Source organism: Diabrotica undecimpunctata, chromosome 1, assembly GCF_040954645.1.
Source record: "Diabrotica undecimpunctata isolate CICGRU chromosome 1, icDiaUnde3, whole genome shotgun sequence".
NCBI classification, from domain to species: Eukaryota; Metazoa; Arthropoda; class Insecta; order Coleoptera; family Chrysomelidae; genus Diabrotica; species Diabrotica undecimpunctata.
In genome coordinates, this window is record NC_092803.1 from 50,402,325 (window position 1) to 50,423,231 (window position 20,907).

Consider the following 20,907-nt stretch of genomic DNA (forward strand, 5'->3'; position numbering starts at 1 on the left):
GTATCAGCAGGCACTGATGGCCCTGGATGGAGCTAAACCACATTAAAACCAAAATTACAAACCGGCTGAAGTGACGAAGCACAAACACCAGGCGACTTAAGTTAGATCATATATCTGGGAAGACTAGGAACTCTTATAAGTAAATTAAAAAACGAATTGAGATAACAAGCACAGGATGCGTCAATATGCACAAACTGCTCTACCACCGGAAATTAGACATTTTACATAAGGGTCCGAACACTAAAATGGTCGCTTCCCTACTACGCATGCGAAACATCGACTCTAAAATAGGAAGATATAAAAAGCTAAATGCATTTGGAATGTGACTTCGTAGGCGAATGTTAAGAATCAGGACCGGACTATTATCATGAATCATGACCATTGCAGAAATCATAAGAACAATGAACGCTTCTCACTTACTGGCAGACACAATTAAAACAAAGAAAACACCCTATCTCGGACATATAATGCGCCACGCCGACTATAAACAGATATAACTTATACTTGAAGGAATTATAGACGGGAAACGTCTATATAAAAAGTTTGGGTCAGAAAAAGAAATTGTGGCTAGGTCATATAAGGGCATTGGACAAACACCAACGAAATCGGTCTCATACATGTACCCCAAAACAGAGACGAATTTACCATCATAGTCGCCAACCTCAACAGAAATGGTACATGCGACGAGGAATCTTTAACGTATCTTTAATTAGTATGCAAACTGATCTTACCATCTTAACTAATCCAGAGACATTTAGTAAGGTCTCTATTTACTCTGATTTTATTGTTGTTAGTATATACAGGGCGTTTCAAAAAGGTATGTCATAAATTAAATCACGCATTCCGGGGACAAAAATAAATTGATTGAATCCAACTTACCTTAGTACAAAAGTGTACACAAAAAAAGTTACAGCCCTTTGAAGTTACAAAATAAAAATTGTTTTTTTTTGCATTATCTCCTAAACTGCTTGACATTTTGTAATTAAAATGGACGCATTACTTTCTTGTTCTGAAAACATTTTTCATACAAAAAAAAACAACAAAATCTAAGCGCACAGAAAAATTTTAAGGGGGTGTGCTGCCCTAAATCTCCCCAAACTTTTGAGTACGTTCAAATCAAATGAATTTTGTGGCATCATTAGTTTAACACATTATTTTTAAAACTTTTTTGCCTCAAATAATTTGTCGAAAAACTAGTTTTTCGAAAATTAATATTACAATGGCCTACACATTTCAGGAAATGGCAGATATGGTTTTAACTTTTGGTAAGATGGATCAGATTAAATTATGATGTCAATAAACTATCGGGAATATCGTAGGTGAATGTCAAGGAAATAGTGCAGCAGCCGCAAGGCGTTACGCAGTAAAATACCCCAATCGAAATACACCCGATAGACGATTATTTCTGACCATTGATCGTCGTTTATGGGAAACGGGTACATTCCAACCGCAAGTTGCTGGCAATAGTGGTCGTCTAATAATGGATGCAACTGATAAAGACATATTAGAAATCATTGAAGAAGTTCCTGGAACAAGTACAAGGGTAATAGCTGGTCAACTAAATGTTCCTCACGTAAGAGTTTGGAGGCGTTTGAAGGATCAGCTGTTTAAACCCTATCACTTAACAACGGTTCAAAAGTTATTGGTTGAAGATTATCCTAGAAGGATTGAATTTTGCGATTGGTTGTTAATGGAAAACACTCGAAATGGTAATTTTATTAGAAATATTTTGTTTACCGACGAGGCTACCTTCAGTAGAAATGGAATAACAAACCATCATAACGAGCACATTTGGGCCGACGAAAATCCTCACGCCAAAAAAACTTATCACCAAAGGACTTTCAAAGTTAATGTTTGGGCAGGAATTGTGGATAACAATCTAATAGGCCCAATATTTCTTCCCAACAATTTAAACGGTGATAATTATTTGAATATTGCAGTGAATATTGCAATAAGGCAAAATATGTGGTTTCTACAAGATGGCGTTCCACCGCATTAGAGTAATGAAGTCCGGGATACCTTTGCAGGCAGTATCCTGGTCGGTGGATTGGAAGGGGTCGTGACGCACCTATTTCTTGGCCACCCAGAAGTCCAGGTCTTAACCCCATGGACTTTTGCTTTTGGGCGTTTATGAAAGAGAAAGTGTATTCTGTAATAATAGAGGACGAACAACACGAATGTGTATTGAAGAAAATGGGGGTCATTTTGAACATTTATTGTAATATCATATTTATAGAGGTTATAGACATTTTTTGTACTTGTTAATTCATTTAAGCCATTTATTTAGTTTCACGTAATTTTTTAAAGGTTAATGAAAAGGGCTATAACTCAATAAAAACTGTTTTTTGAAAAAAGTGATGAGGCAAAATTTTTTTTAAAAATAATGTGTTAAACTAATGATGCCACAAAATTCATTTGATTTGAACGTACTCAAAAGTCTGGGGCGATTTAGGGCTGCACACCCCCCTTAAAATTTTTCTGTGCGCTTAGATTTTGTTGTTTCTTTTTTTATGAAAAATGCTTTCAAAACAAGAAAGTAACGTGTCCATTTTTATTACAAAATGTCAAGTAGTTTAGGAGATAATGCAAAAAAACTTTTATTTTGTAACTTCAAAGGGCTGTAACTTTTTTTGTGTACACTTTTGTACTAAGGTAAGTTGGATTCAATCAATTTATTTTTGTCCCCGGAATGCGTGATTTAATTTATGACATACCTTTTTGAAACACCCTGTATAGTGGAAATATTCCTGTTAGAGAGTGCTTTATGATTTTAATGTTACTATATTCAGATTCCTCTTCTTTTACAGCCATCAATCACAAAACCGCTTATCAGACTTAGTGGCAGAACATTTGGACCATTTGCACTACTTGAACGACATATTATGTTTGAATATCACAGACTTAAATCACGTATTGACTGATCACTTGCTCCACAAATTGCTCATTCCATTGTACATATATTCTTTATCGTCTAACCGAAGGAGGACGTCTTCTAACGAGGTTGTAGTTCAAGGGCTTGCCAAAACATCTTTGACGCCCAAGAGCTCACAGAATAGCAGTCCAAAGGTAAGCAAATATTAAATGAACTTTTTATATTTACAAGTTAGTGAGTAATAGGAAATTATTTAGAAGTGGAATATCTTAATAATTTGGTTGACAGTTCTGTAATGTATTGTTGTTCGATGGTTTGAATCTCCTCAGCGATAGTGTAGACTTTACAACAATACGAGGTTATATTATCGTCCGTGAAAGTTCAAATAAAGAGAGATCAATCCATTCTTAAGTTTTTTTACAGTTTCTGATGTATTTTTGTTTTTTCGATTTTCTTATTTCCCATCTTTTTCGTATCCTCTTTCAGATATTGACCTCATAATCTTTTACCTGTTGGTAAAGCCTGTACCTGTTGGTACCTGTACTTCGTTAGCGCTTAATATGTTCTCAACATGTGCCATTATTGTCTTATTTTTAATATATATCTTGCTCTAACCCATTTTTCCGAGCATTCTTCATCACGTTGCACATATTTGTTGGCATATATTTGGTCAAGAGCAACATGTCAAATTATTTGAAAAATAAGACGTTCGACCAATGTGTGCTTCCGGTCACGACTTACGGCGCCGAGGCACTTTCCTTCACCCAGGCTACAGCAACCAAACTCTAAGTAGCCCAAAAAAGAACGGAACGCTCGCTACTTGGACCGACACTCAGAGACAGGGTTAGAAACGAAGAAATAAGAAAGAAGGACAGGCATCACAGATGTCATAGAGCGCATAGCATGGTATAAGTGGAACTGGGCGGACCACGTGATCAGAATAAATCAGGGGTAATAGACCCAAAAAATTATAGTGTGGAGACCACGAGCAGACAGAAGAAGCAGAGTAGACCACCTACACGATGGACAGACGACGTCAAAAGGATCGCTGGGAATTGGCTACAGGAAGCTCAAGACAGACAGAATTGGAAGAAATTAGGGAATGCCTATGTTCAACTGTGCACACAGAAGGCTGGATGGTAATCTTTGGCTATAATATTTTTCTTGCTCCATTCACGTCTATCGGCTTAGTCTTCTGGTCGTAGATCTCTCTCTGATATTGCCTTTTGGACTTCATCAAGCCGTGTTGTTTTCGGGCTTTAGTATTTATGATTGCGTGCTTATTTTCATATACTTCGTTTTGTTGGTGTTTATTATTAAACTCATTTTTGTATTTTGCTGATTCTTTTAATGCTGCATACGCCTCTCGTACAGCGTTTTTCGTTCTTCCAACAATATTGATATCATCAGCATCGGCCTGGGCTCGTATTTTCGAATTCAATCGAATTTTTTCGTATACGAGTAAACTCGAATGAAAAATTTCGTATACGAATTTGAATCTGTATTTTTGAACGTCCTTCGAAATTTTATACGTATACTAAAAGAATTTGCACCGGCAACACTGCAAATTCGAACAACCAAAACTTAAATAATAAAAAAAGAAGAATAATTGGCAGTTTTACTTAACCTATTATAGTTTATGGTGAATTTGTTATCTAAAACAAGAAGTAAAAAAGGGCATGAAATATGGTGGTTTAGTGTCGGCCGAACAAAAAAAAGCCATTTTATCAACTCCATTGTGAGGGGCCTTGTTAATCTGTACAATTTTTGAAATTGTACATCCGAATAGTCCTCTAGATGGTTAAGAATGGGTTGGTAAACTTGCCTCTTCGTTCCGCTAATATTATCGCCTCGGCAAGGGCGTTAACTATTTCTTTCTATTAAAAAATTATTTAAACCACCCATTAAAAACAAAGTTCAATGTAAAAATATGGTAGGTATTAATGTAAATTTTATTGTATTGTTCAATCTAAAACAACGATTAAAAACTATCAGCTGAAATTTTATCTGACGTACACGGGCCCAGTAACAATTGAAATGACAAAAATTACTTTGATCGTATACTAGCATCGAAATTCGAATGGTTCATACCCATTCGTGTCGTCGTATACGAAAAAATTCGTATACGCACTATTCGAAAATATAAAAAACTGGATTTCGAGCGAATTTCTTCTAATTTCGTATGCGAAATATGCTCGAACGAATTCGAAAATACGGTCCCAGGATTTGCACTGATTTATTATATATTGAACCAGTGGTTGGGATTTGTGACATACGTATTACTTTTTCCAGAGCCTGATTGAGCAGTATACAGGAGAGAGGGTCTCCCTGGCGCAGCTCCTTATTTGTTTTAAAAGGTTCAGATAGTGCCCCCTGAAATCGTACTCTACATTCAACTTTTTTAAGAGTTAGTTTTGTTAAATTTACCAACTGATTTGGTATTCCTAGCTCTTTCATTGCATTGAACATTTCTCTTCTATTCACAGAGTCGTAGGCTGCTTGTAGTCTATAAATATGTGATGAGTATCAATGCCTTGTTCCAGTGTTTTTTCCAAAATTTGTTTCAGGGTTGCAATCTGATGAATTGTCGATTTACCACCTCTGAAACCAGCCTGGTATTTTCCTATTATCCGTTCTGCACATGGTGCCATACGATGACATAGTACTGTGGAAAATATTTTATACGCTGCATTTAGAAGTGTAATTCCTCTGTGGTTAGAGCATTCAAAGATATCTCCTTTTTTGTGTATGGTGCAAAGTATTCCAGTATTCCAATCATTGGGGAGGGATTTCTGTGTCCATATTTCGTTTATAAGCTGCTGTCATGCCATTATGGTATCATGGCCACCTTCTTTATATAGTTCAGCTGGGAGATTATCTATTCCGGGTGATTTGTTTCTGGCTAGTTTTTTAACTGCATCTTTAATTTCAAGAATCATTGGGGGTTCCTCTTCCCTCTCGTATGTTCCCCTCACCTCATCTCTTTCGTCTTCCACAACTAAAACAGGCAGAGTTTTATTTCTAATGTAATCTTTTAATTTTTAGGTTCATGATATAACCAACGGCAAAGTATCCTGCGTCGTAGCCCTATTTCTTCTATCGCAAGTATTCCTCATCCTCTCGCACTCACCTTTAGTACAAACTTTAGCCTGGATAATCCTAAAAACCGACCGAACGGTTTTCGAAAACGGCGTTGACAAACTTTTAGAATACTACGAAAACATAAAAGAAAGACACAATTCTGAGGACGAAGCTTCGGGAAGTGTACCCAGTGATAGGGAAAGTAGTAGTTCCAAGGAGAATATCTTGGACGAGCAGACGAACACGAATGTCACCGACGAGGAGAAGCAGAGAATGGTGACCCCTGCTGATGGGGCTGGAATAACAAACTTTCCTTTTTTGGAGACTGTTTATGAGGCTCTAGACTGTACTGAGAACGATTACGCTGCCTTGTTTGGGTTGAGTTTATTGTACGCAATGGCCAATAACGTAGGTAAGTTATCATTGCCTTTCTTCAGAAAATCATAATCTATCAAAAAAAGGTAATTTTGTTAAAAATGCTATATATGTTATAGAGTACGTTAAGTTTTGGATTTGATATTGCAAATTACATAAAGCGCTAAAATCGGCAACATTGCCTCGTGCAAAGTAATTGGAATTCTCCGATCTCCTCCGACACCTTAGATTTTTAGACTCCTAGACAGAAAACGAGAAAACGAAAACCATTTAGTAACACATAACAACTCAAGGGATATGCATCTCCGTCCGTCGATTTTTGTTTTGCTTACGCATACCCGGTTCGTTTCTTATAACAGAAACTCGATAAAAATACATTGGCCATTATAAGGCGATGCATTTGTATCAGTTCTTAATAATGTGAACAATTTTTTGTAGTTGAATTAAAAATAAAGCGCATTTCTTTAAAAAGATAAAACAAAAAATATACTCTTATTGAAAATAAAAAATAATTCCTGATAAAATAAGAAATTATTCTTTATACCCTACAGAAATGATTCAAATATTTGACCTTCTACTGCTGAACAGTACCCCAATCTGTCATAAAAACTTCTGCGGACAAATGTAAGAGTTTCTGCTGTAACAGAATTCTAGACTTCTCTTATTCGGTTTTTTAATTCATCCAAATTTTGGGGTCTAGCCTCAGGATGATCGTAGATAATGCTTTTTAAATGTCCCCAAAAAAAAATAAGTCCATGGGTGTAAGATCTGAAGATTACGCAGGCCACTTAATATCGCCTGTTCCAGTGATAACTCAATTCGGGAAAGTATTGTTTATTTACTCCCTAATTATTCAAGCGTTGTGAACTCAACAGCCGTCTTGATGGAACCAAACATTCTCCAGGTTTACATCAGGAAGATTGAGAATAGCGGGAAGAACATGAAAATCGAGGTATACTCTACTATTCAAGTTGCCCTCAATAAAAAATGGACCTATTATAAGGTATTCTAAAATGCCAGTCCAGACGTTAACTTTATGAGGAAGTTAAGTTCGGTAAAAAACACTTCTGTGATGTCATTTACCTTTAACCGTTGCCTGTATTGTTTGTGTTAAAAAAAAGTCGCTATGAATGGCACCTTAGCGTGAAGCGTATGTTCCTGTTCAATCCTTTTTGTATAGTCACCCAATAGTGTTTTCAATGGGAAGGTTAGGAAATTGAGCGAATGAACGAACGGTTAGGAAATTGTCATGAATTTAAAGGCAGTGTAGGAGATTGTTTTTACGTATTAAACCAATTGTTTGGCTAAATAGGTCTTGAACCTAAGGCCAAAAAAAAAACACCTGCGCTGGTTTTCAAATAGAAGATTCATCAGTAAATAAAATGTTTTTAACCGTGCTTTTTCCATACTTTCGTTACAGTAACATTGCTAACATCTAACTCTCTAGCAACGCTTCTACTTAAACGTGTTGAATCTACATCAATTGTTGCACAAATTTGTGTATTCCGGTATTCTCTTTCCTCAACTTTTTCTGGTGACACTTCTTGAGCGTGACATTTTCTGCCATTTTTGAGGCAATAACAACTCTCAAAATTGTTAACAATATTATGAACTGACAGTACGCAAGGAATTGGTCTCCCCTCAAAAAACTCAGAAAATAAATCTACACACTGTTGTCCAGAAGTACCACCATAAAACCATTTTATTATTTGAACCATTTCTGTGGGCGTATAGACAGACATGTTTACAAAAATAAATTAAAAATATACGCTCTTATTGCTTTAAATAATGTATAATGACAAATTATAGTCAACGGGGCAACGGAGGTTCGTGGACAGTCGACAGCGCGCAGTGTTGCCATTTATAATGTGTATATCTAATTTTTTTTTCGTGGCTTGGACAATTGTGATTCAGCCAGTCTCAATCAACATGATTTTATTAAATATATCTAATTTAAAACTTAACGTACTAGTTTTTAGTTTATTAAAATTTTTATTGAAATCGAAGATTTAGCCTTCGAGCCTTGTCTTTTCTTTCCTCCAAGGCTTCTTACATTGTTCCAGAAAGCTCTGTTGTTATCTCTATAATTTTGGCGCCAAATGAAAGATCAAAAATTAATTCTAAAATAAGTAGATTACACTAAAGTAAATACTGCTCTCAATACTTTATTGGGTATTTAAAGTAACCTACCAAACAATCTCTTACACTCAATGTAGTTCACTCTATTGTGTGAATAGCTACTAGTGGAATGAGTTTTCTCGGTTTGCCTATTAATGAATTAAAATAATTAATGGGTCTTTAACGACTGGAACTAGCTGAAATTGTACTTCAGATGAAAAGGATTTATATAACTAGTGTATTAAAATAAGTAAGATCAGCAAAACATTTGAACCCGTTATTTCGAAAAGGCATAAGTCTCACTTTTTGCAATATCAGCTTTTGGTGCCATTTTATTTCTTGAAACCTTTTACATGATTTCTGTGAAAAGGGCACATCTTCATATACAAGTCAACATAAAAGGCTAACAAAAATTAAATTCTGTTTGAAAATGGCACGAGTCCTGGAATCCTGACTCCTTTCTAATGAAACGGAATATTAATTAATGGACTTGTATCCTTTTCGAAATGAGGGATTTATTGGTAAACTAAGCATTTCTACTAAGAATCCTAAATTATAAGCAAAAACAACATTCTTATAATCCGGACTTTCGTCATGACATACACCAGAGAAATAAGACCTGTGTTATGTGAAATAAGCCTACAAAAGAAAGATACTTAGAAACAAATGAAATAAGAATACAAAAATAACAGTAAAAACATTGATGTATAAAACAAAAGAAACACTGGGAAGATAATAAGCGTAGGTAGGATAGACATAAACGTTGAGTAGGTGCAACATATAAAGAAAGAAAGGAATAGCTAGAATTACCCAAAACAATAATTCAAAAATCAGAAAAAAAGATATGAAATGATTGTTCTTATAACACAATAGACAATGTTGAAGAAAAACGAACAATGGTCCTAAATAAAAGAAGAGGAAGAATATTTAAACAAGATTGATTTTATATACAGATTTGGAAATTTTTTAACGGTACTTAGAATTTTTAATACAATAACTGAGATTTCTTGATTTGCAATTAACCAGTGTAAATTTCAATACAACGTCGCAAATTTTATAATATAATTATATATAATAAATAAATAATATATATATATATATATATATATATATATATATATATATATATAATAAATATATATATATATATAATAATATATATATATATATATATATATATATATATATATATATATATATATATATATAATAAATATATATATATATATATATATATATATATATATATATATAATAAATATATATAATTAATTCATTTATTCGACTGGAGACCCTCTCCAGTCGATATCCTACACCAGACCTTTGCAAACGCAAACGATCATCATATCGTAAAACTATCCGCCAGTGTAAAAACGGAACACAGCTAGAATGCATGTCAATTCGCCAGAAACATACATTTCTACGTAGATATGGAATTAAAAATATTATTTAACTAAAAAAAATGTTGTTTTATTGCCAAAATGGCTTGAAAAAAAAGTAATGTCTAAAAATAAAAAGCAATTCCAAAAATAACATAATAATAATATTAAAAACAAAAATTTAACGTAATAGAGGTTCAAATAGTCCACCTCTTTCTGCAGAGCAAAATCCGAATCTTGTACAGAGATACTCTCATATCCCTGAGCATTTCCAGTCTAATGCTCGCAAAAAGATGAATTATATTCTCTCTCAATTCTGCTAAATTTCGGGCTGTTTTAAAACCATGTCGATAAACACTTGCTTTCAAAAATATCTCCAAAGAAAAAAATGTCAGCAGGACAGCCGTCTTACTGAAACCAAATATCGTCAAAGTTGACACGAAGTAATTGAACTGCTAGAATAATTTGATTTTACAACAATTCTAAATATTTATTGCTGTTAAATTACCATCAATAAAAAATGGACCGACAATATAGTCCCCCAAAATACCTGTCAAAACATTAAGTTTTTGGGGATATTGTGTTCGTACTGGAACGCTGAAGTGTTTATTATCCAATGACCAATATCGTACTACAAAAGGATTATGTTTCCGATGTAACGAAAATGTCTTCATCGGTAAACAAAATGGTTTTTAATAAATATTCCTCTTCATTTTGTTTATCCATCATGAATTCACAAAATTCCATGTGTTTGAAATTGTCCTCGGCTAACAACTCTTAAGTCGTTGAAACTTTAAAACAACGGTAACCGTTTCGTTTCAAAATATTCCTCACAGTCCTATCATTGATGTCAACTTTTTCAGCAATGGTTTTGCTTGAAAAAGGATCACTAGTTTCAGCAACACTACAAACATCGATTTCCCAATTTTGCCGAACTTCGTTGACTGTTTTCTCTAGTGGTAGATCCGTACATTTTCGACAGTTTTGTATACAACCAAACGGTTCAATTTTTTTAATAATACAACGAATAGTTGATCGTGTCGGTATTGGCCTATCTTCATAGGCACAAGTAAATAAATTTATGTCAGTGTACGAGTTGCCCCTAAAATACCATTTTAAAATTGGTACTTTTTCTTCGTTTGTATAGATGGTTATAAACACTACTTTAACTTCAGCTCATGTCATTATAATAAGGAGCAAACATGTTTGATTTGAAAAAGAGGTTGAATTTTTGTAAATGGGTATATTTTAAAGATTCAACCTCTTTTTGTGATACTTGGTATACAGCCAGCTGCAGGAATTATTTTCCTTGTGGATTATGTTTGATTTGCTCGGCCAGTCATGTTCCTTGGGGCTGTTGCCAAATCGGTAGATACCTTCTGCAAAATCAGTAGATTTGGATATATCATATACACCCTTTAAATTTTAAATTATAAACAATATTTGGAATAATAAATGTATTAAAGTATAAATTATTAAATTCAAATAATACCCAATGAACACAAACAAAATTGTTGCTAATAAAACAATATTATTATCTGCACAAAAATACAGAATTACGAGTATCCCAAACGGAGTTTCAGGAAAAATCGGTAAGCGGAACAACACTGTCTGCGCGCGCGTGCCAAATACGCTGCTACGAATCACAAAAGAGCAGCAATCCAGTGGAACAAACATATTAATTGTAAAACATTGCGACGTTGTATTGAAATTTACACTGGTTAATTGCAAATCAGGGAGTCTCAGTAATTGTATTAAAAATCCTATGTTCCGTTAAAAAATTTCCAAATGTGTATATATACCACTATTTATAGTTGGGAATACCTAGTGCGAATATATTATAGTGATTTTTATAATCAATTTTATATACTCAAATTACAGATATATGAAATATTATTTTAGGTATAACTTCAGATATCACCGAGCAAGTTCTGCGACCGAAAAAATCGTTCATCTCTAAATCCTCGTCAGCATCGAAAGACGTCCGATACACCTACAACACCTTTTTAGTAGAAAAGATGCTGCAAATCATAATCTTCTCGTGCCAACCGTCTTGTAGAGTACGACTAGTCACCCTAGAACTAGCCTTAAAGCTGTTCATACAACTTACTGTGTGTGACGGCAAGACAGTATTGTCAGAATCTCATAGGAATACAATAGAAACCGCGAGGGTGCAAAGCATGGCGTTGTTGAGGAATTTTTATAAGAGTGAAGAAATTTTTCTTGATATGTTTGAACACGAGTAAGTATTTTCTTATCTATTTGATTATTAGTTTCCCTGACTTACTAATAATTGACAAGGAAGGAAAAAATTGAGGGAAGGAAAAAATCCTAAGACTTAATGTAAGTTCACTTTTATAGGCTTCTCATGGTATTTCATTAAATTGCACACCATAAAACAAGAGTCATAAGTGAAACTATTGAAATGTGGTCTTTAGAAAATAAACGACGCTTTCAAATCCTATCATATACTGAACACATTTCAGTAAACAAATATCGGTAGCCAACATTACGACAGTAATATGAACTAAACGTCTCTCAAAATTATCTCTAATATTTAATGGGAGTAAACCGAAATTCTATGAGGTGACAAAAATCAACGATTTCATATTTCAACAATCAAGCGCAACCTTGATACCAATTCAGAGCAGTTTAAGCGATATCCTAAGGAGTTTCTGCATCGTTTCGAGACCGTCGACGAAACATGGATCTACTGGTACACATCAGAGACCAAGGAACACTCGAAACAGTGGTTTTCGCCCGGCGAATGTGTTCCGAAGCAAAACGGTCATAGGGTTTTACTATGCCGAATTACAGAAAAACGGCCCCACTTGCGAAGAAAAAAGTGCTCTTCCTCCATGACAACGCACCGGCTCACACCTCTGCCGTCGACATGGCCAAAGTGGTCGAATTGAGCTACGAACTGCTGCCCCATTCACCGTATTCTCCAGATTTTACCCCGTGCGACTTTTTTTTTCTTTTCAAACTTAAAAAAGTCACTCGCCGATTATTAATTTGAGTCAAATGAGGACGTCGTCGCCGCCACGAAGGAATACTTTGCAGATCTCGAGAGAACATATTTTTCAGACGATTTAATGAAGTTGGAGCATCGCACAGAGTGAATTAATTACTATTTAAATGGGAATAAGCCACAATTAAAGGTTAAAATACGTTTATTGACGTTTCAATTTCCACTTCGGAAATCGTTCTCAAAATACAAACATTAGTAAATTGTTTACTAATGTATACGAATACTAACTACTATGGTAGTTAGTATTCGCCTCTGGTTGCGTTGAGTAACTGAGTTACCGTTGCTAACTACCCATCTTCCTGTCTTTTGTTTTCTTTTTCTTTTTTTGTTCTCCTGAAGAAGCTACATACAATTGTAGCGAAACGTCGAGATGAACCCACTTTTGGGTCACTCACAAATGACACGGTCCAAACCCGGAAGACGAATAAACTATAATTCTGACTCTGGCCGTGGAAGCCTACGATTTCGGTTTTTAAGTTATTGAGGTTTGAGTAGTCGAGGTTCTACTGTAGTAAATAGTAGTTTTGTTTTCATTACTGCAAAATTCATATTACTGCATATCTTCAACACATGTTTACTAGCCATCATATGCCCATATCTAAAAAAAAATAATAAACTCAAAAACTATTACAACATTCAAAAACCTTTTTTTAAACACTCATTATGGCAATTTGATAGAAAGGTTTCCACAGAATGTTATATTACAACTTAAAGTAGGAGAAAACGAATATCTTTAGTCTTTTACAGGATAAAATCTGTAAAAATTTAAATATTTTTCAACTTCGTAAATAAATTCAATGATTTATTGAATTATTTTGAAATAACCCTGATAAAAACAACAACAAAATACCTTGAAATACAGTAAAAAAATAATTAAAGTTTTAATCAAACAACCACATAACCTAAAAATATAAACATTCATAGTAAATATCTGAATACTTTGATATTCTTACCTCACAAATTCACGAACAACAAATAATACTAATCGCATGGAATGAATGTTCACAACCAAAAGTTCTTATTTACTCTTCAAACAATTAAAAAAACAATGTTTGCAACTTCTTATGGGACAAATACACACAATATAGAAATGTTTGGAAAGGTTTTCTAAGCCCCGCCCATTGTAACGTCAGACTTAGGTAGTCCATTTCAACTTCGTTGCACCAAGAGAGAAGGTAAAACGGAAACGCAATGTCGACATATCCGTCATCTAGCGAAATAGGGAAGAGTTACAATTATTCTGACTCTGTCTCCCCAGACGAGTATTAGAATTAATATTAGGAATATTGTAGTGTTGATAACTTAATTTGTGAACAATTGTTTACTTGTGTCATTGTTTCCCTAAAGGTGCGATATGTTTTCTGTCAGTTTTATAATCTGTTATTTATATGAGTACAAATACCACATCTTTGCCTGATCCTCCGCTTCTGAGTTCTTGTTATTCGTTTGATATAGTAAATATTTTTCTTCTACTTCTTTTCATATTCTTTTGGCCTTCTTTCTTTTCTTGAAGGAAAAGTTCTAGTCTCAAAACTTCTAGGTAGGTTCTTTTTGGTATCACGTTCAAGAATTCTGCCAGATCCACTCGATTTTGTTTTATTTATATCTACTTCCAAGCCCTCATGTATTGATTACTCTAGAATCGGTATATTCTATTTGAAATCGTGTAACTCTATGACTTAAAAGTAATATATAAAAAATTTAACATCTGTTGAAAAATATTTTTATGCATTTTTTAGATACTGTGATATGTCAAAAGGTTCTTTAAATGTCGAATGGCTGTGTATGGACAGTGCAATTTTATTGCCTCCAACTGGTACTCCCATGACAGGGATAGATTTTACGAAAAGACTGCCTTGTGGTGAGGTAAGTGAATACTTTATATTTTATCATATATTTTATTGTTAAAGGAATGTAGAAGTATGAGTTCATTTTTATAAACAATTATACTGGGTGCCCAACATTGGCTTCCATCTTGGGAACTACAACTGAGAGAGTGGTGTAGTTTAAGTATCAGTAAATTAATGATAAAAGAATAGAAAATATCACCATCATCATTCTGGCTTTACAACCCTGTTTGGGTCCTAGTCTCCTCAAGAACTTCTCTCCAGTCGTCCCTATCCATCGCCTGTCTCCACCAAGAACGTATTCCCATATTGCTCATGTCTTCTTCGATGTTATCAAGGTGCCTTGTTCTGGGTCTTCCTCCTCTTCTCTGACCAATGGGTCTATCAAGGGGCGTTTTTTTAGCTGGGTCATTTTGTTCCATCCGCATTACATGCCCTATCAGACGTTCTATCTTAATAATGTTTTACGATATCAGGTTCATGGTATATTCTATAAAGTTCGAAGTTGAATCGTCTTCTCCACACTCCATTGTCATTCTTCTTCTTCTTCTTCTTCTACGGCACTACAGCCCAGAATGAGCCTTGGCCTCCTTTATTTTTTGCCTCCACCCTTGTCTGTCTGTGGCTGCTCTTCTCCATACACGGACTCCTAAAAGTGCTTGTGCGTCGCTGCTTACTGTGTCTTCCCAGCGCTTTCTTGGCTTTCCAACTGGTCTCTTTCCCTGCATTCTGGCGTTCAGTGCTCGTTTTGGTAGCCTATCCTCTCCCATTCGTATCACATGTCCGGCCCATTGCAATCTTTGTATTCTAATGAAGTCTGACAGGGGTGTTTCCTTATACAGTTGATAGAGCTCGTTGTTATATCGAATTCTGAAGATTCCGTTTTCCCTCACAGGTCCTAGTATTCTCCTCAGTACTTTTCTTTCGAATGTGTCGAGTTTGTTTTTGGATGTTTCTTTCAGGACCCATGCTTCGCTGCCATAACATGCTATTGGCCGAATTAAAGTTTTATAGATTCTCATCTTTGTATTTCGGTGGACACTTTTAGACCGAAATATATGGGAGAGGGCAAAATAAGCTTTGTTTGCCTGCGTTATCCTTTTTCGTATTTCTCCATCCTCTGCTCCATCGGCATATATTTCTACTCCCAGGTATGTAAACTTTCCAACCGTTTCAATGTCATCTTCATGCATAATGTTTTGTGGGATTATATTTCTTCTCGTCTGTACCATTATTTTTGTTTTTTCTGTGTTAATTTCCAGACCTAGCCTTTTCGTTTGTGTTTTTAACTCTGCGTATGCTTCCTGTGCTCCTGTTGATGTTCTACTCATAATATTAATATCATCGGCGTAGGCAGCCAGTTGAACCGTTTTATTGGTCAGTAGGTTTTCTCGTCCAGTTTGCATTTGCCTAACCGCATACTCCAGTGCCAGGTTAAACAATGTTGGTGCCAGCCCATCTCCCTGCTTTAGTCCCTGCGAGATTTTGAAAAAGTCTGTCCGGTTGTTTTGTATTCGTACACATGCCTGAGTTTCATCCATTGTGGCTTTAATGAGTCTAACCATTGTCATTCACTGCTCCATAAATTCGCCTTAGTACTTTTCTTTCTAATATCCTAACATGTTTTTATTATTTTTTGTTAGAGTCCAGGTCTCTGAACCATATGTTAGGATTGGGCATATTATTGTTTTGTAGAGTTTTATTTTTGTATTTCTCGATATAATTGTGGATTTAAGGAGGAGATTGAGCCGAAAATAGCATCTGTTGGCCGTGCAAATAGAATAGAAAATATATGTTTATTAATACCAATACCAATTGTAATAATTGTAAATCTATTTTTAAATTATTTCTTTTATTAGGCCCACTGCCCATAAATAGTATTCAACCGTTTGCAATTGTTTTCAAAATACAACGGCAAATATAATGTATTTTCAATTAAAATTGTGTTTAATTGCCATTATGTAAAGTAGATAACATGACCCAAATATTCCAGCGTTTTTACTTTAACGCTTTGTCTAACTTCATAGTTTTCTTACAGACGTCTCAGCGCTTCTGAATTTGTAACTCTTTTTATCGATTGAATCTTTAAAATTTTAAAACATTTCAAAACCTCCAGTTCCTTCGTAGAGCCCACCTTCAGTATTTAGCTGACAAATTTCGTACAGTAAAATAGAGAAAATGTGGCATCTTAGGTTTTAACCTGAGGTACACTGAAATCAAAGCCAATCAGTATTGAATGAGGCGTAAGACAAGGCTGTATACTATCTCCCACCCTCTTTAACGTGTATTCTGAGAATCTATTTAGGGAAGCTTTAAAAGATCAAAAAGGAATGATCATAGGAGGAGAAATAATTAACAATATACGGTACGCCGACGATACTGTGATTCTAGCTGAAAACATCGACGATCTGCAGGAGCTAATCAATAGAGTTGACATGGAATGCACAAATTGGGGACTGTCGATAAATATCGATAAAACTAAATACATGGTGACCAGTAAAGTGGATATCGGCGGAACCCAACTGATATTAAACCAACAACCGCTGCAGAGAGTTCAGAGATTCAAATACCTTGGATGTTGGATTACCCAAAATCTAGATCCATCCTTCGAAATTCGATGTAGAATTGAACAGGCAAGAAACTCATTTCAAAAATTCAAGTCTCTATTATCCAATAACTCATTAAATTTGGAAATCCGTGAAAAGTTTACAAGATGTTACGTGTGGTCTGTACTTTTGTATGGATGTAAAACTTGGACTTTAAACGCCGATATCATGAATAAAATCGAGGCGTTTGAGATGTGGTTGTATCGAAGGATACTAAAAATTCCATGGACTAGCAGAACTAGAAACGAAGAAGTTCTTCGAAGAATGGGACATCAACGAACTCTATTCAATATTATTAAGAGGCGTAAACTAGAATATCTTGGACATATAATCAGAGGACCAAGATATGAGTTCCTTCGGCTAATTCTCAACGGTAAAATCGAAGAAAAGAAATGGATAGGACGGAAGAAACTCTCTTGGTTGAGGAATTTGCGGCAGTGGACAGGTTTGACAGCGGACCAATTGCTAAACGTAGCGCAAGACCGAGATCAGTATAAAAATATTATAAGCATGGTAGTCGCCGACGTTCCGTAGGGATATGGCACTCTAAGAACAAGACACTGAAAGATTACATGTAGAAAAAAGGTTTTCAATTTTTATAAATGATTGTCGTGCTATTTCAACTCGTATTCTTATTTATCTGCTCTGTACATCGTTTTTATCTTACCAAAAATAAAATTATAAATATCTAGTTTCCTGTATAATTGTGGTATCTCAGTTTTTATCAAATATCCCGCTAAAAATAAACTATACTTGTATTTCAGGTCGGTAGCGATCTTATTAATTTATTTGTTTTTCGTTTACTTTTAGGTAGAGCGAGCCAGAAGGGCTATACGAGTCTATTTTCTCGTACGTAACTTGGTGCTGACGTTAAACGGAGAAGTGGAATCCCAATTGCCGTTGACTAATCCACAGAGCTGTGTCCAAATCGATCAAGCACTGGACCTGAGTATAACTCGTTGTGTGTCATAGTCACGTGATTTACACAATCACTAGTCTATTTGTTGTTGGTGGTCGTTATTATTTTTGTTTGTTTTGCATTTTCGTTGTCGTTTTGTTATTGTTTACTGTTTGCTTGAGCTTGTTTTCATTTGCTTATGTCATGTTCTGTGTGGAATGCAGAAGACGTAGAAGATTCTAAAATATGTAAAAAGGATTTACTGGTATATTCTTATATATTTCTTGATTATCAAAAATATGCATGTTATTAAATGTTACGGATGATTGTCATTATTAATTACTCTATAGTATTTAAATTGTCATTTGATCTATTTAGCATTGTTTTTACTTGATCTATTAAGTACTTCAATTTATTGGTTTATTTTTTCCGGATACGATTTAAAAACACAGTATCAAAATATTGCAAAAAGTGCACCTACTTTTTGTAGATATCAATTGAATTAAATTATACTTAATCAATATTGATTACACCAGCTAACCATACAAATAAATATATATGGTTATATGGACTAAGTTTGGAGAAAAACAAATAAAAAGATGGAAAGATGTTACATGTATGATTAAGAGACCATATCGATGATGTTGAACAGCAACCTCGTGTGATTGTAATGTGTTGTGAAATGAAAATATGTAATATTAATAATAAAATACTTATTTTTTAGTTTTATATACAGAAAAATTTACTTATGAGTTTATTACTCTTGAGTACTGTTGAGATGTCGACTTCCGTATTTGTTGTATGATACATACGAGTTTATAGCAGAAAGAAGAAAAGTATAAAGGAGCGTTAATAAGCATTAACGAAGTAACGTTGGAGTTGAGTTTGTTTACACTGTAATACCTTAAAATAATACATCAGTCTCAAATTATTACAATAAAAAAAATATTAGTATTAATGATATTATTTACTTCTACTTATCTTTGCCTTTGTCAATGTTTTGTTTTTATTTTGGTAGACACATCCACCTATCCATTAAATAATGTTTTGTATTTCTTTCTGAAAAAAATCTATTATACAAGATGCAAAATTTGATGTCTGTAACTTGCCTTCAGATTCATTCCACCAGTAACAAATAGCTTGGTTATTTCTCTCCAGTTGCTCTACAGCTCAAGTAGGTTCTTGACCTCCCCCAGCATCCGCCTCCAAGCATCTCTTTCCTCGACTGCCCTCCTCCCGTTATCTACCCTCAATATCTCTCCAGCATTGGTTCTCACTTCGTCTATCCACTTCTTTCTTGGTCTATGGACAAACTATTTAAGTGGAGGGCTACATAAAATAAAAACATCCCCTAGGCGGGCCGAAAAAAAATAATAAAACAATAATAACATAAAAGTTTTTATTAGTGATAAAGTTTATATTTTAATTTTACATCACACATATCTTATGTATGAAAGTGTAGGTGATATATGAAACTGAGACTGAGTTCTAAAAGTTGTTCATAATCTGGCAGAAACTGGGATGAGCTGATTCGCAAGAGTGTAGCTAAGTGCTGGCCAGTCAATCAGTTTCTAATACTGTTTTGCGAAGCTTCGTAGTAGAAAACACCTGTTCATAGATGAAGGAAGATGCAAACATCGCAGTTATCTTTTGAGCATGAGATATCAGGTTTGGGAAACTTGATTTTGACAGGGCCTTGTAGAACTCAGTTTTAGAAACATTGAAAAATAGTTACGTCAATTTAGTGTTACAACTAGTAATTTCAACTGAATAAGTTCAAGCTTTAATTCTGGTTTGACTGATTCTTAGTCCAGATTAAACGACATGCTGAAAATGTCCAGGTGCTGTTCGATAACTTTGAGTCTAGGCTCAAACTCGTCATGAAGACATTTCACGCTTTTCACATAGCTCTTAAGATTGTCTTTCCCAACGGTAATAGTTTTTAGCCTTGGAAAATGAGTAAGGTCTTTCTTGCCTAGTTGTTTGGAAAATAGATTCAATTGCATTTTGAAAGCCCTGATATGACCCCAAATATCATGTTTCCATACGCGATCAAAAACCCGACCTGCACTTAGTCATCTTACTTTAGTATAGTAAAATACATCAGAATATTCAGACTGCAATGAATCAAGAAACTCTTGAAATTGCCTGTGTTTGAGAGCTCGTGAACGAATTCTTTTAACAAGCTTAATAACAATATCAAGCACATGTTTCATGTCTAGAGCAGATTTACACAGGGCTTCTTGATATATGACACACTAAAGAAATAGTACTTCGATCCCAAGAAATGAATACTTAAACATGCCTAGGAAACCAGATTTTCCCCCTCTCATATTTGGTGCTCCATCAGTAGTAGTGTTTCAAATATTGCTCACAGGTACTTTCAAAGATGTAATAGTTTCTTTAAATTCTTGAAAAATATTTGATCCTTATGTCGTTCCCTTCATTGGACGCACACAAGCTAATTCTTCAGTAACACAAAAGTTTTATCAACACCTCTTATAAATATAAGTAATTGAGCTGTGTCAATTATGTCTGTACTTTCATCCAATGCAACAGAATTTAAACTCTCTTATCTTTGACTCCAGTTGTGAGACAAGCTGCCTATCGATTACCTGAATTCTAGAAGTAATTGTTTTTCGGGACACATTTACTGTCTCAAAGTTTTTCTTTTCGTCAGGACATAAAACTTCACATACT

The 20,907-nt window shown here is 34.7% G+C and overlaps 2 protein-coding genes across 4 annotated transcripts in view; one reads left to right on the forward strand and one right to left on the reverse strand.

Moving 5' to 3' along the window:
* The window catches only part of Mt2 (tRNA (cytosine(38)-C(5))-methyltransferase), an 81,852-nt gene that overhangs the window by 13,395 nt on the left and 47,550 nt on the right, over positions 1-20,907 (reverse strand). The gene's annotated exons all lie outside the window — the stretch shown is intronic.
* ema (C-type lectin domain containing ema) overlaps positions 1-20,907 on the forward strand; it is a 49,485-nt gene that overhangs the window by 11,317 nt on the left and 17,261 nt on the right. The window contains exons 5-9 of one of the 3 annotated variants that reach the window (XM_072542201.1): positions 2,808-3,066; positions 5,918-6,365; positions 11,728-12,067; positions 14,596-14,722; positions 18,120-18,270. In XM_072542201.1, the coding sequence (XP_072398302.1) occupies positions 2,808-3,066; positions 5,918-6,365; positions 11,728-12,067; positions 14,596-14,722; positions 18,120-18,270 (1,325 nt within the window). The remainder of the gene's footprint in view (positions 1-2,807; positions 3,067-5,917; positions 6,366-11,727; positions 12,068-14,595; positions 14,723-18,119; positions 18,271-20,907) is intronic. The other 2 variants (XM_072542205.1, XM_072542212.1) reach the window with 2 other exon arrangements.